Below are 13451 nucleotides of genomic sequence, written 5' to 3' on the forward strand. Positions count from 1 at the left end.
CTGCAACAGTGACCAGGGCTGTGGAGTCGGTAAGCCACAGTTGCGACTCCGACTCCTGGATTTTATCAGGCTCCGACTCCGACTCTGACTCCTTCATAAATGGCCAATTCATAACAACAAATTTACTGTTGTAAAATATTAAACATCGTGCTTATTCAGTTTCTCACCATCATATAAGTAATCCGACCACTTAGAGCAAAAACTACATTTATTAGAATACAATTAGAATATAGAAAATAACTTTTATAAACTTTTCTAAACTGTAAATAAATATGCAATAAACACTTTTATGCAGTTAATAAGAAGAAATCTATAAATTTGTCCTCAGAAAAAGTATTGCCTGTCAGATCCTCCTTCATGGATGCCCTCAAATCTGATCTAATTATGAGAGCAGAGAACAACCTCTCTACACTAACTTGTGTTGGTGGCAAAGCAGTAACCACTCGGGCAACATCTCTGACAATGTCAGGATACAGAGGAATCGCTTGTTGCACTGTTATTTTTGATGAACGGTCAAATTTCTCAATTTCTTTTAGTGCACATGAAAAATTCTGCTGAAATGTACTGGCTGTGTTCCTTGATGGGGATGACTCTTCTTCTATGCGGGAACGCTTTGCACGGTCCTTGTGATCCAAATATTTTTCGAAATTGAATTCTTCATCAGTTGATGATGAGGGTGAAGATGTGGCAGGACGATCAAATTCTTCTTGTTCCTCCTGACTGTTCTGCAACCCTTTCATCCTTACTGCTATTTCAAACAGAGCTTCTTTTCCTTTACTTAGCTGTTGATCATCTAGAAGAATCCGATGCATTGGGTCTACATAAACAGCTGCCAAAAGAATGTTATTTTGTAATAGTAGCTCCTCTCTCCGTTTCATTGATGTAGCAATGCCACTTGCAATTAACCCTCCTCTTTGGGACAGGCGAAACGTCAGGTTCTTCAACTCCTTTAAGAAAATACCTGGAGTTAAGTCCTCTGCTTGTAATTTTTTAGTCACTGTAAATGGGTGCTCTAGCAATTTTTCCAGCTCAGTCACCTGATTCCACTGACTTTCATTTAGCGTCAGTTGAGGGTTAGCCATGTCTACAAGAAAGGTTTTCCGTTCAACCAAGCGCTGAATCATTAAGTAAGTACTGCCCCATCGTGTGGCTTGATCAATAATTGCCCCTTTTCCAGCACGTCTCTTCAAAATTGAGTCAACTTTAGGGGTTCTGGCAACAGTAGCCAATTTTCTCACCTTGCCAATCAGTGTAGCAGCATGTCCTTCTTGCAGACTGTCTCTTATAGCCAGCTGTAGCGTATGCACAACACAGCGCATGTGATGAATGAAAGAACATTGACACAGTTTCAACAAGATCATCTAAACTATCATGTTGCTGTTCATCTGAAGCAACTTCAGTTTGCTCCTCAGTTACAATACTGTGTTCCTTTATTTCAAACATTTCTGTGTCTGTGGACCCAGAATGTTCTTCTAGCTGCTGGTCACCATCATTACTCTCATTCATTAGCTTAATTGTACTTATCATATTTGAAGCATTGTCAGTTACGACAGAAAGAACTTGCTCTTTTTTAAGCTCATAGTCTTGCAGAACCTTTTCCACCAAGACCTGGAGAAACTCACTGGTGTGATGAGCTTTGGTGTCTTTTACTGCCAATGTCTTGGTAACTATTTCATTTTTGTCACAAACAAATCGGACATTGATGGCAAAATAGTTCACTCTGTGACGTGTGCAGGCATCCATTTTAAGAAATAGAAAGCGTCCCTTGAGAGTTTTTTTAAGTTCTTCCTTTTGTTTAAAAGCTTCTTCGATTACTAATTTTCTAATACTCTCTCTCTCCAGAGAAACACCAAGCTTGCGGGCCATTTCCCCATTCAGACACATAAAAGCTGGTCGTGAAAATAATGAAATAGGCACACTATCCTTTACAACAAGCTCTATGATCTGTTTTTTAAATGTATCTACTGTCATTGTCACAGTAACTTTGTCACTGACAAAATATCTTGCAACTGATGGCTGCAAAGTTCTCTGCTCCTTTGTTTGGCTGGAAGAGCTGGGCACTGGTTCATTGGTTTGGATGCAGTCTTTCTCATCCACTGCTTTCAGTACTTCTGGATGAAAGCGCTGTAAATGTCTCTTTAGATTAGAAGCTCTGTTAGGAGCATTTCTATCTTTGTCTGAATATGCACTCATCTTGGCTTCACAGCATTTGTTTTCGTCTGGATCATTTGTCATACACTGACAGACATAATGTTTTCTATCTTGAGTGATGGTGAAATGTTCAAATACAGCTGATTTAATGTGATGCTTCTTTGACATTCTCAGGTTTTTAATTCTGCATTCACAATCCAAATGACAATTGTTTTTCTTAAAAACAATTGTACAAAATTATTGCCAGGTCGTACAACTGATATAGTGGTCAGTAATACTGTTATTATTCCTCATGTACTCACAGTTAACTGATGCAAAGTTTGTTGAAAGGATAATACTTCTTACAGTCTTCCTCTTCTGAGTAGCAGGCAGCTGTGAGATGCTTGGAAGACGCACACCTAGTATGATCTAGTCTAGAGGAGGAGCTTTACTACTAAGAATTTGCAACACATTTTCACTTTCAGTTTCATACATTGTAAGTAGGGGGGTTGGGGCAGCATGAGGTTAACCAAGTATAAGATTAGATAAGGGCAGTGGAGAACAGTGACACACAAGAAGTAAGAAATGTCTCTATCTCCAGCAGAACTGCTTATCACTGTTGTTCATAGTTTGATAGAACATGTATATTTGAGTAACATTTATAAAATTCATATGAAAGTTCAATTATGAAATATTAATACATTTTTTTTAAAGCTGGAGTCGGAGTCGGTACATTTCTACCGACTCCAACCAAAACTAACTCCGACTCAGACTCCACGACTCCGACTCCACAGCCCTGACAGTGACCCCATTCCTTCACAGCTCCTGCAGTCTCTCTCACCAGTGGTCACCACTCACCTGACTAAAATATTTAACCTCTCTCTTTCTTCAGGTATATTTCCCTCCTTATTTAAACATGCCATCATAACCCCTTTACTTAAAAAGCCATCCCTGGACCAGAACTGCACTGCTAACTACAGACCTGTCTCTAAACTTTCCTTCATCTCTAAACTACTGGAACGCTTGGTCCACTCCCGTCTAATCCGCTATCTCTCGGATAACTCTCTTCTCGACCCCTTACAATCTGGTTTCCACTCTTTACACTCCACTGAAACTGCCCTCACCAAAGTCTCTAATGATCTAATAACAGCTAAATCGAAAGGTCATTGCTCCCTGCTGATTCTCCTGGATCTCTCTGCAGCATTCGACACTGTGGATCATCAGCTCCGCCTCACTATGCTCCGCTCTATAGGTCTCAAAGACACAGCCCTCTCCTGGTTCTCCTCCTACCTCTCTGACCGCTCCTTCACTGTATCTTTTGCCGGCTCCTCTTCCTCTCCTCGTCCCCTTACTATCGGTGTCCCGCAGGGCTCAGTCCTAGGCCCCCTCCTCTTCTCTTTATACACTGCCCCTATTGGACAAACAATCAGCAGATTTGGGTTCCAGTATCATCTCTATGCTGAGGACACCCAATTATACACTTCTTCCCCTGATGTCACCCCTACCCTAATTCAAAATACCAAGGATTGTCTATCTGCTGTCTCTAACATCATTTCCTCCCTCTATCTGAAACTAAATCCCTCCAAAACTGAACTTCTTGTGTTTCTCCCCTCTACTAACCTCACTTTACCTAACATCGAAATAATCCTGGAGGGTTCAACCATAACTCCCAAGCAGCATGCCCGCTATCTTGGGGTCATATTCGACACCGAACTTTCCTTTACTCCCTATATCCGATCACTCACTCACTCTTGTCACCTGCATCTTAAAAACATCTCCAGAATCCGACCTTTTCTCACCTTTGAAACTGCTAAAACTCTTACTGTTGCTCTTATTCATTCTCGTCTGGACTACTGCAACTCTCTTCTGATCGGTCTCCCTCTTACCAAACTTTCTCCTCTACAATCCATCTTGAATGCGGCAGCCAGGGTCACATTTCTGTCCAGCCGCTTCACCGATGCCTCCATCTTGTGCCAGTCATTACACTGGCTACCTCTTCGCTACAAGGTCCAGTATAAACTCATCTCTCTCACCCACAAAGCTCTCCACAGTTCTGCACCGCCTTATACCTCCTCTCTCATTTCTGTCTATCGCCCTACACGTGCCCTCCATTCTACAAATGACCTAAGACTAACATCCCCCGTAATTCGTACCTCGCACCTCCGCCTCCAAGACTTCTCTCGTGCTGCGCCAGTTCTCTGGAATGCACTTCCGCAGATTATCAGACTGATACCTAGCCCTGACCTATTCAAGCGCGCTTTGAAAACACATCTCTTAAAACAAGCCTACCACATCAACTACTCAGTAAACTTTGCCCTGTTCCCTCCTTCCAAATATTATTCTGAATCTGCACCCTACTATTCATCTGTCTCCACACTCTCCATGCACACGATAACTGCACTTGATACTTGACTATTGCACTTAAACACACGGGCTGATGACTGGATCATGCAGCTTTACATTAAAATCCCTATTTATTATAATTGCCAGACCTGAAATAACAAGCACTTTTCACCTACTGTGTCCCCCCCCATTTCCTTGTAGACTGTAAGCTTGTGAGCAGGGACCTCACTCCTAATGTCACTGTTTAAATTGTCTTAACTTGTATTGAATCTATTGTCTGTACATGTCCCCGCCTAATTGTAAAGTGCTGCGGAATATGTTGGCGCTATATAAATAAAAAATTATTATTATTATTTTCCTGAAGCCCATAGCCAGGAGAGCAACGTGTAGAGCCTGAAACGCCGACATTTTCTTGAAGCCCATCGCTGGGACAACCCCTCCTTCCAGCCCAGAACCGCAGCATCGCCCCGCTCCTGCAGACTTCCTGCAGCTGCGAACCCTCTCCAGCGCCATCGGACCCCCCTCTAAGCTAAATTTAGACCATAAGACAGACCCCCATTTGACATATTAAAACATTTTTTCTCCTATTTTCATCCTCAAAATTTGGGGTGCGTCTTATAGTCAGCAAAATACAGTGTATGAATTTATTAGTAATGAAAAGTATTCAGAAATTTGTAAAGTTAAAAAAAAAGGTTTGATTGTGTGGCCATGTTCTGATACCCGAAACCTTTAGATTTTTCTCTCAATGGTGGTCTATGAGGTCTTGCTTTCTGGGGTGCATGATTAATATTTTGCACATTGCATATTTTTAGGGAGATGCTGAGACAAGAAAAACCCTAAATTCTGTGGTTTCAATATTTTTTCCCTTACTGTGTTTAATTAATTGTACATTTTGAAAGATCACACTTTTAGAACAAACCTTACGTGTTCTATATACTGGAATCCAATTGTATTGCGGTATATAGTCAAAATTTCATTTTCCTATGAAGCCCAGCCCAACACCGGGATTGACAGGTGTCTGCCTACACGTGCGTAAAGGAAAAGACCTCTCAGTCCAGGGCTACAGGCAGGAAGAAGCCGCCGGGGACCTGCTAGTCCGACTAGTCTACAGCGCGGTCTCAGCTATTATACTAGGCTTTTCTCGTAGGCGCTGCAGTGTTTCAGAGTAAAAATACAGATAATACAGCCAGTGGCTGATACATGTTACCTAATTTGTGGGCAGCATATATCAGCTGACAGGATCCCTTTAAGCAGATCCCCAGCTACCATAACCCATGGGACTCTCGAGATGATGTTGCAAAAGAGGCAATGAGAGCGAGTGCATGTATGCCATAGTAAATGCGCTATTTAAATGCCGCTGTCAGTGTTTGACAGCGGCATTTAAAAGGCTAAACAGAAGCGACAGGAGTGCAGTCCGGCCAGTGCTTATATAGAAAGACGTCAGCTGTGTATTGCAGCCGGCATCTGCACAGTATGGTGGAAGCTTAGCTTCTGAGCCTGTTCCACACATGGAGACCCAGCATATGACATACGAGTACGTCATTCGTCTGGAAGGAGTAAATGATCAAAAACACCATTTTTAATCATAGAACTGTGAATACTAGTAATCACTGTCTTTCCCTACCAGCTACTGGGGATGAGGACATTAACCTTTATTTGCCCTCGCTCATCAAGAAAGCTCATATTAATCCATGAAGTAACCTAGACCACAATGGAAGCCAGCATTATCTTCTCGCATTACACAGACGACCAAGAATGATGCGTGAGAAAGTAGCCCCCGTAAATATTACAAAATAGATAGCGGCGTAAGCCCCTAGGGGCCGATCCAAAGGTCCATACACTGTACAGAGCTGAGGAAGCAGAGGCAGCAATTCACAGAAATTAAAGGAGGTTTTCCAGGCAGAGAAGTCTGCCGTTATCTATGTGGCTAAATTGTGACAGTGCGCACTGTCCCGATTCTCCGTGCGTCTGAGCAGTCACGTAACAACATGCACGTGATCCAGTGGACATGTGCCAACTAGATTCTTATCCGCTTCTGTTAACAGGGCACTCGGTACATGAAGTCAACTATGCAAGTCACATACATTGAGTCAAGTGATCGCCCAATCGAGATCCTAACAGTGAGCGTATCACACATGCTCACAATTTGCCGATCTGCAGTGAAATACAGTGACTGCAGGCTTCTCTTCTCAGTCTGGACAACCCCTTTAATTGAATCATTCTTTATTCACCCGTGCATGTGTAAAGAAAGACTGATTTCAAGGTCGCGCAGTGCTGCCTCCATGTCCTGAAGAAGGATGCTGGTAACTCCACTTTCCAGTTCGTTACTCACCAAGTCCTTCGTTTAGTGTCATTGTCGCTCCCGTTGCATCATCAAAAAGGTCATATGGCGTTACGTAATACTTTAAATTCATAACATGGCCTAAGAGGACACAAAACATGCACGTTTTATCATGAGCCGTAAAGGTCAGCTTTCTAGAACAGTTTTCCTGCTTTTGTAGGGTTTACCTCCACTTCTTGGCGTCAGGTGCCCTACAGTTCCCTGCAATATTTTGTCTAACACGCTGGCGTTGGTCACCTGCCTGTAAGACACACATCCCATGAGTCGATTATTAAATGTATTTGTGATAAAACGCATTTATTGCAGCTTGTCACTTTGCCGACAAGACAGCACGTGTAATGTTCTACTTACCAATACATTGCAGCCATTTTTGTGAGGTCCATTTCTAAAGACTGAAGTGCTACATACAATTTCCTATGAAGAAAAAAACAACAACCACCAGTCAGGGAGAATCTACCACTTTGTGTTATGTGCCTGGCACAACGCAGCAGCCACTCACTTGTCTCCTGGCGTCTTGTACAGGTTCACCAGGCTCTTCAAATACTGAGAGAAGTCCTCGAAATTCTTATCCCTAGAAAAAATAAAAAAGGGGAGGAATGCAATTTGCAACGCATATATTTTGTATATATTTTAATATTATGTCTTAGGCAAAATTACAGTAATACGTACACTGTCAACCCCATGCCATGCTAGCGCTCATGCAGGGAAGGCGGTCAATGACTAGTTAATATTGAGGAGGGCATAGGATCAGTGTGCGATCCCAAAATAAAGTGGAGCAACAAAATGGAGTGTTATTTTAAGAACTGTCTAAAATAACCTGCCTAAGGTCATCTCAGTATGATGGATAGGGGTCCGACCTCTTGAGACCTCAATTATCAAAAAACTAGTTAACTAAACACCTTCCGTCTTGCCCCAAAGTTAGCTGTGAGCATTGGGTGTCAGGACAACTGACAGCATAGCCTTCCCTAAGATGCCAATTCTTTATACGTAATGGTGGAATGTTTTACTCAAATGGTACGCACTATAGTTACCACATAAACTTTCAGTCCAGGCAAGCCAGTGAACAATAGCAAGAGCAATGCATGCTGGCATGTGAGGAAGTTCCAGCTCTTACAGTGCTGGCAGAGTGCAGGGGAAGAAGAAACGTCCACTGAGAGTGGATGACAAGTGGCAAAGCATGGGAATTGGGACAATACATGAGTATAGGAGACTAATATGTGCACTGAAAACAGTTTTAACTTCCTATAGGAGAGAAGGGCAGCACGATCATGCTTTTACTTTGGGTGAAATGACAAGTACATTTTAAACAGAATTCAGTACACAACCCCATCAGATGGCACCTTTTTACCCTCATAGCGGAATGGAAAAAGACTAAAACATAGTTGGCAATCTTAAAATTATTTTTAAAAGAATAAAAAAAATGTGGGATTTCTTATTAATAATCTCTGTAAATAAATGCTGCAATAAAAGAGTAAACTATTGCATATCCATACGTAAGGAAAAGTAACCAACCTTAGTTGCTGTACAAGTTCTGGACTGCTCTGTAAAGGGCAAAAACCAATAATTACCACACTGACAATGATCTAGTAATGGCAAAAGCAGAGATCATTGGGCTCAATTCCAATTCTACAGCGGGCAGACAACAAGCTAGCATTTCATCATCGTCAGACGAGAGGACACAACTTATAGACGTCGTAAAGCCAATGTTATCCCCAGAAATGATCCTTGTCCTCAGATTCTGCAGATAAGGAGCTATATAGCCATGCTGGAAGCCAAGAATACAGGGTCCCAGGGTTTACCAACAATACAGAAAATAATAGTGTATGGAAGGGGTATACTCTACTTTAATAATGAAATCAGGGGTTGATCCGAGATCACAGCCAATAGCCTTACCTTTCCTGTACCTGTGATATGTTATGAGAGAATGATGGCTGTACGGGCCCATTATGCCCTCGCTTACACTTACCATGGGGCCTTCCCCCTGATGAGCAACCTTGACATCAGACAGCTGCCCCTCTGGATCTAGATGAACCTCCAGGTAAAACAGGTCGGAGCTGATGTAAAACTCGGTGCCATTAGGACTTAAATTCGACGTAAGACTAAAGTCAAGAGAGAAAGACGTCAGATAAAACCTTAAATCATAGGTTAAACGTTTTTCTACCAGAAACTTGTACACATTATGGGTTTTCTCTTTTAAAGGTCAGCAGGCTTGTCCCATATAATCAGCCCTCGGATACAGAATTCTAGTATGCTGTATATATGCCCCCCGATCCGACCTGCATCAAAAGAAAAACACCTTTTATTATACTCACCTGCTGAGCGGTCAGACAGAGAGGCTCGCTGGTCTTGTCCGGCACTTCCCTGTGATACCGCCATCCTTCTTGGTTCATGTGGATGATGCGTCCCTACATCATGCACATAGTCTCCAGGCATGGCGCTCCTGCGCAGGCACACTCCTCTGACCTGGCTAGGGTAGAGTAAGGTACTGCAGTGCACATAAGCCCGGGCTCTTAGACCTTTCCCGTCACCTGCGCACTGCAGTACATTACTTAGTCAGGTCAGAGGAGTGCGCCTGCGCAGGAGCACAATGCCTGGAGACTACGTGGATGACGTAAGGACGCATCATCCACATGAACCAAGAAGAAGGAAGGCATCTAAGAAAGAAGGGAGGTTACTGACCAAGACAAGCGACGCCTCTCGGACCGGACCGCCCCACAGGTGAGTATAATTTAAGGTGGTTTTCAATTGTGGTAGGCCTTTTATCCTATCTGATTAAAGGCAAAGTTTGAACTACTTTCCTTTGGTGCTGGAGAACATCCCATTTTGGACCACCTCTTAGGCTTTTCTGGCCACGTCATTCTAGCTGTTCACACGGACCCTTCTATATAACCAACTGGAGATAAAAGGATCACAAACGCTTGCTAGACTTGGGAATCTTTCTGCTATCTCTGGAGCTTGGGACGGTGCCACATCTTGGAATATACACTCACTGGCCACTTTATTAGGTACACCTGTCCAACTGTGTGTTAAGACTTAATTTCTAATCAGCCAATCACATGGCGGCAACTCAGTGCATTTAGGCATGTAGACATGGTCAAGACAATCTCCTGCAGTTCAAACCGAGCATCAGTATGGGGAAGAAAGGTGATTTGAGTGCCTTTGAACGTGGCATGATTGTTGGTGCCAGAAGGGCTGGTCTGAGTATTTCAGAAACTGCTGATCTACTGGGATTTTCACGCACAACCATCTCTAGGGTTTACAGAGAATGGTCTGAAAAAGAAAAAAAATCCAGTGAGCGGCAGTTCTGTGGCCGGAAATGCCTTGTTGATGCCAGAGGTCAGAGGAGAATGGGCAGACTGGTTCGAGCTGATAGAAAGGCAACAGTGACTCAAATTGCCACCCGTTACAACCAAGGTAGGCAGAAGAGCATCTCTGAACGCACAGTGCGTCGAACTTTGAGGCAGATGGGCTACAGCAGCAGAAGACCACACTGGGTACCACTCCTCTCAGCTAAGAACAGGAAACTGAGGCTACAATTTGCACAAGCTCATCGAAATTGGACAGTAGAAGATTGGAAAAACGTTGCCTGGTCTGATGAGTCTCGATTTCTGCTGCGACATTCGGATGGTAGGGTCAGAATTTGGCGTAAACAACATGAAAGCATGGATCCATCCTGCCTTGTATCAACGGTTCAGGCTGGTGGTGGTGGTGTCATGGTGTGGGGAATTTTTTCTTGGCACTCTTTGGGCCCCTTGGTACCAATTGAGCATCGTTGCAACGCCACAGCCTACCTGAGTATTGTTGCTGACCATGTCCATCCCTTTATGACCACAATGTACCCAACATCTGATGGCTACTTTCAGCAGGATAATGCGCCATGTCATAAAGCTCGAATCATCTCAGATTGGTTTCTTGAACATGACAATGAGTTCACTGTACTCAAATGGCCTCCTCAGTCACCAGATCTCAATCCAATAGAGCATCTTTGGGATGTGGTGGAACGGGAGATTCGCATCAGGGATGTGCAGCCGACAAATCTGCGCCAACTGTGTGATGCCATCATGTCAATATGGTCCAAAATCTCTGAGGAATGCTTCCAGCACCTTGTTGAATCTCTGCCACGAAGAATTGAGGCAGTTCTGAAGGCAAAAGGGGGTCCAACCAGTTACTAGCATGGTGTACCTAATAAAGTGGCCAGTGAGTGTAGTTCTCAGATGGATTTTTCCATCAGGCATAAAGCCACAAATTCCTGACAATTACATTGTGCACAGACCCCGGAGTAGACGTCCCGCGGCCCACACCTTACTGACAGTCTGGGTATTCTTGGCAAAACATCATTTGACTTATCTTTGTCAACAGATCCACATAATTCTCCTATTTTACTTTAGCTTTAACATCACATGTATGACAGCTGAAAGGCTGCCCCATTAAAGGGACAGGTCAGAAAGATATTGCAACACACTAGTGTTACGGTTGTACAAGTCAGAGTACAACATTATAAATGATAGCTTTATTGTAATGATCTGATGTGCCAGCCCCGAGAAATCAAGCTTTAAAGATGCATGCAAATTAGCCTGAAAGTGCAGAGTGGGGCGTGTCTATTTAGTCAAAGTACATCAACACGCCCCAATGCACTTCGAGGCTGATTTGCATGCTCGATTTCTCAGCCCTGGCTCATCGAATTATTACAAAAAAAGGGTATGATTTATATTGTCGTACCGAGATCTATACAGCCACAACACTAGCTTCATTAAGAAAATGGCAGATAGGTCCCACTGATGAGTAAGGCTGGTTACACATTAGTGTTTTTGTGCGCAGCGCATCGTGCGCATCCGTCATGCGTACCTATGTTTAACATGGCGTACGCATGGTCTTGCGTTTGCATGCGTTCGTCTGCGTTTTCGAGCGCATGCATTTTTTCCAGGTGTGCGTCTAGACACGCCGGACGCAACATGTTGCATTTCTGGGTATGTCCAAAGGCGTAAAAAAAACCTGCATGCGCACGGAATGCATCAAAACAACGCATTACAGTCTATGGGAACACAGGCGTGCGCATGGACATGTGTACACATGCGTTTTAAGAGTAAACATGTCTAGACACTGGTTTAAACCACCCCCTACACAAAGAAACATTGTTTGGTGGAGCACGTTTCAAGGATTTTCCTCCTCTGAAATGTGACACCTAGAGAACGCATGCTCATGCAAAAACGCAAACACATGCAAAAACGCATGTGCGTTTTTGCATGCGTTTCTGCTTGCGCATGATGCGCTGCGCAAAAAGACGCAAATGTGAAACTAGCATAAAAAAAATAGGGATTTTTGTGTACTCACCGTAAAATCCTTTTCTCCGAGCCAATCATTGGGGGACACAGAGACAGTGGGTGTTATGCTGCTGGCCACTAGGAGGACACTAAGCAAACCAGAAAAAAAGTTAGCTCCTCCCCTGCAGTATACACCCTCTCGCTGAATGAGATTTCTCCAGTTCGGTGAAAAAAGCAGTAGGAGCATAAACAGTCAATAATAACCATAACTAAATCAAAGCCTAAGAATGCTACAGTGAGACAATATGCTAAACAGGGTAGGTGCTGTGTCCCCCAATGATTGGCTTGGAGAAAAGGATTTTACGGTGAGTACACAAAAATCCTTATTTCTCCTACGCCTCATTGGGGGACACAGACAGTGGGACGTCCTAAAGCAGTCCCTGGGTGGGGAGCATACATCTGCTAATACCCCATGTACCACTGAGTCAACAGTGAGGTACTGCCGATTGCAGGCTGCATCCACAGAGGCCTGAGAATGAATTAGGCAATGTTTGTAAAGGTATGCAGGCTGGATCAAGTCGCAGCCTTGCGGACAGGCCTGAGAATGAAATTGGTAATGTTTTGTAAAAAGTATGCAGACTGGACCAAGTCGCAGCCTTGCAGACCTGTTCTGCCGAGGCCTGGTGCAGAATGGCCGAAGAGGCACCCACTGACCAGGTAGAGTGCGCCTTAATCCCCACTGGGACAGGCGCATTCCTGATACAGTAGGACTACTGAATCGCCAGGGGAATCCACCTGGCTAGCGTTGCTTTGACACGGCTAGACCATTCCTATGCACCTCTGGAAGCATGAACAGAGCGTCTGACTTGGGGAAGGGAGCCGTCCGCGAGATGTACCGTCTCAGCGCCCTAACCACATCCAGGGTGTGGAGGGCCTTCTCAATGCGATGGACTGGCGCCGGACAAAAGGAAAGGCAAAATAATTTCCTCGTTGAGATGGAAAGAGGAGACGACCTTGGGCAAGAAGGACGGGGAGAACTACCTTTTCCTGATGAAAAATTCAGGAACGGAGAACGGCAGGACAGAGCTGCCAATTCCAAAACTCGTCTAATTGACGTAACTGCCACTAGAAAGACCACCTTCCAAGAGAGGACGGACAGTGACACGTCCTGCAGCGGTTCGAAAGGAGCCTCCTGTAAGGCCCCGAGAACCAGATTAAGGTCCAGTGATTCCAATGGCCTTCTATAAGAAGGCACCACATGGGAAACTCTCAATGAACGTCTTGACCTGAAGTTTGTAATTTTGCGTTGGAAAAGCACTGACAAGGCCGAAATTCGGCCCTTGTGCGAGCTAAGCGCGAAGCCTGATTTTAAACCA

General features: G+C 44.0%; 1 protein-coding gene across 3 annotated transcripts in view; it reads right to left on the bottom strand.

The window, feature by feature from the left end:
* MED1 (mediator complex subunit 1) overlaps positions 1-13451 on the bottom strand; it is an 83655-nt gene that overhangs the window by 26487 nt on the left and 43717 nt on the right. For all 3 annotated transcript variants that reach the window (XM_073572552.1, XM_073572555.1, XM_073572553.1), the window contains 6 exons: positions 8781-8913; positions 8327-8355; positions 7314-7385; positions 7166-7228; positions 6982-7055; positions 6806-6895 (listed from right to left, as the gene is read on the bottom strand). In XM_073572552.1, the coding sequence (XP_073428653.1) occupies positions 6806-6895; positions 6982-7055; positions 7166-7228; positions 7314-7385; positions 8327-8355; positions 8781-8913 (461 nt within the window). The remainder of the gene's footprint in view (positions 1-6805; positions 6896-6981; positions 7056-7165; positions 7229-7313; positions 7386-8326; positions 8356-8780; positions 8914-13451) is intronic.

This window comes from Dendrobates tinctorius, unplaced genomic scaffold, assembly GCF_039654945.1.
Source record: "Dendrobates tinctorius isolate UK_male_01 unplaced genomic scaffold, ASM3965494v1 ptg000032l, whole genome shotgun sequence".
Lineage (NCBI taxonomy): Eukaryota > Metazoa > Chordata > Amphibia > Anura > Dendrobatidae > Dendrobates > Dendrobates tinctorius.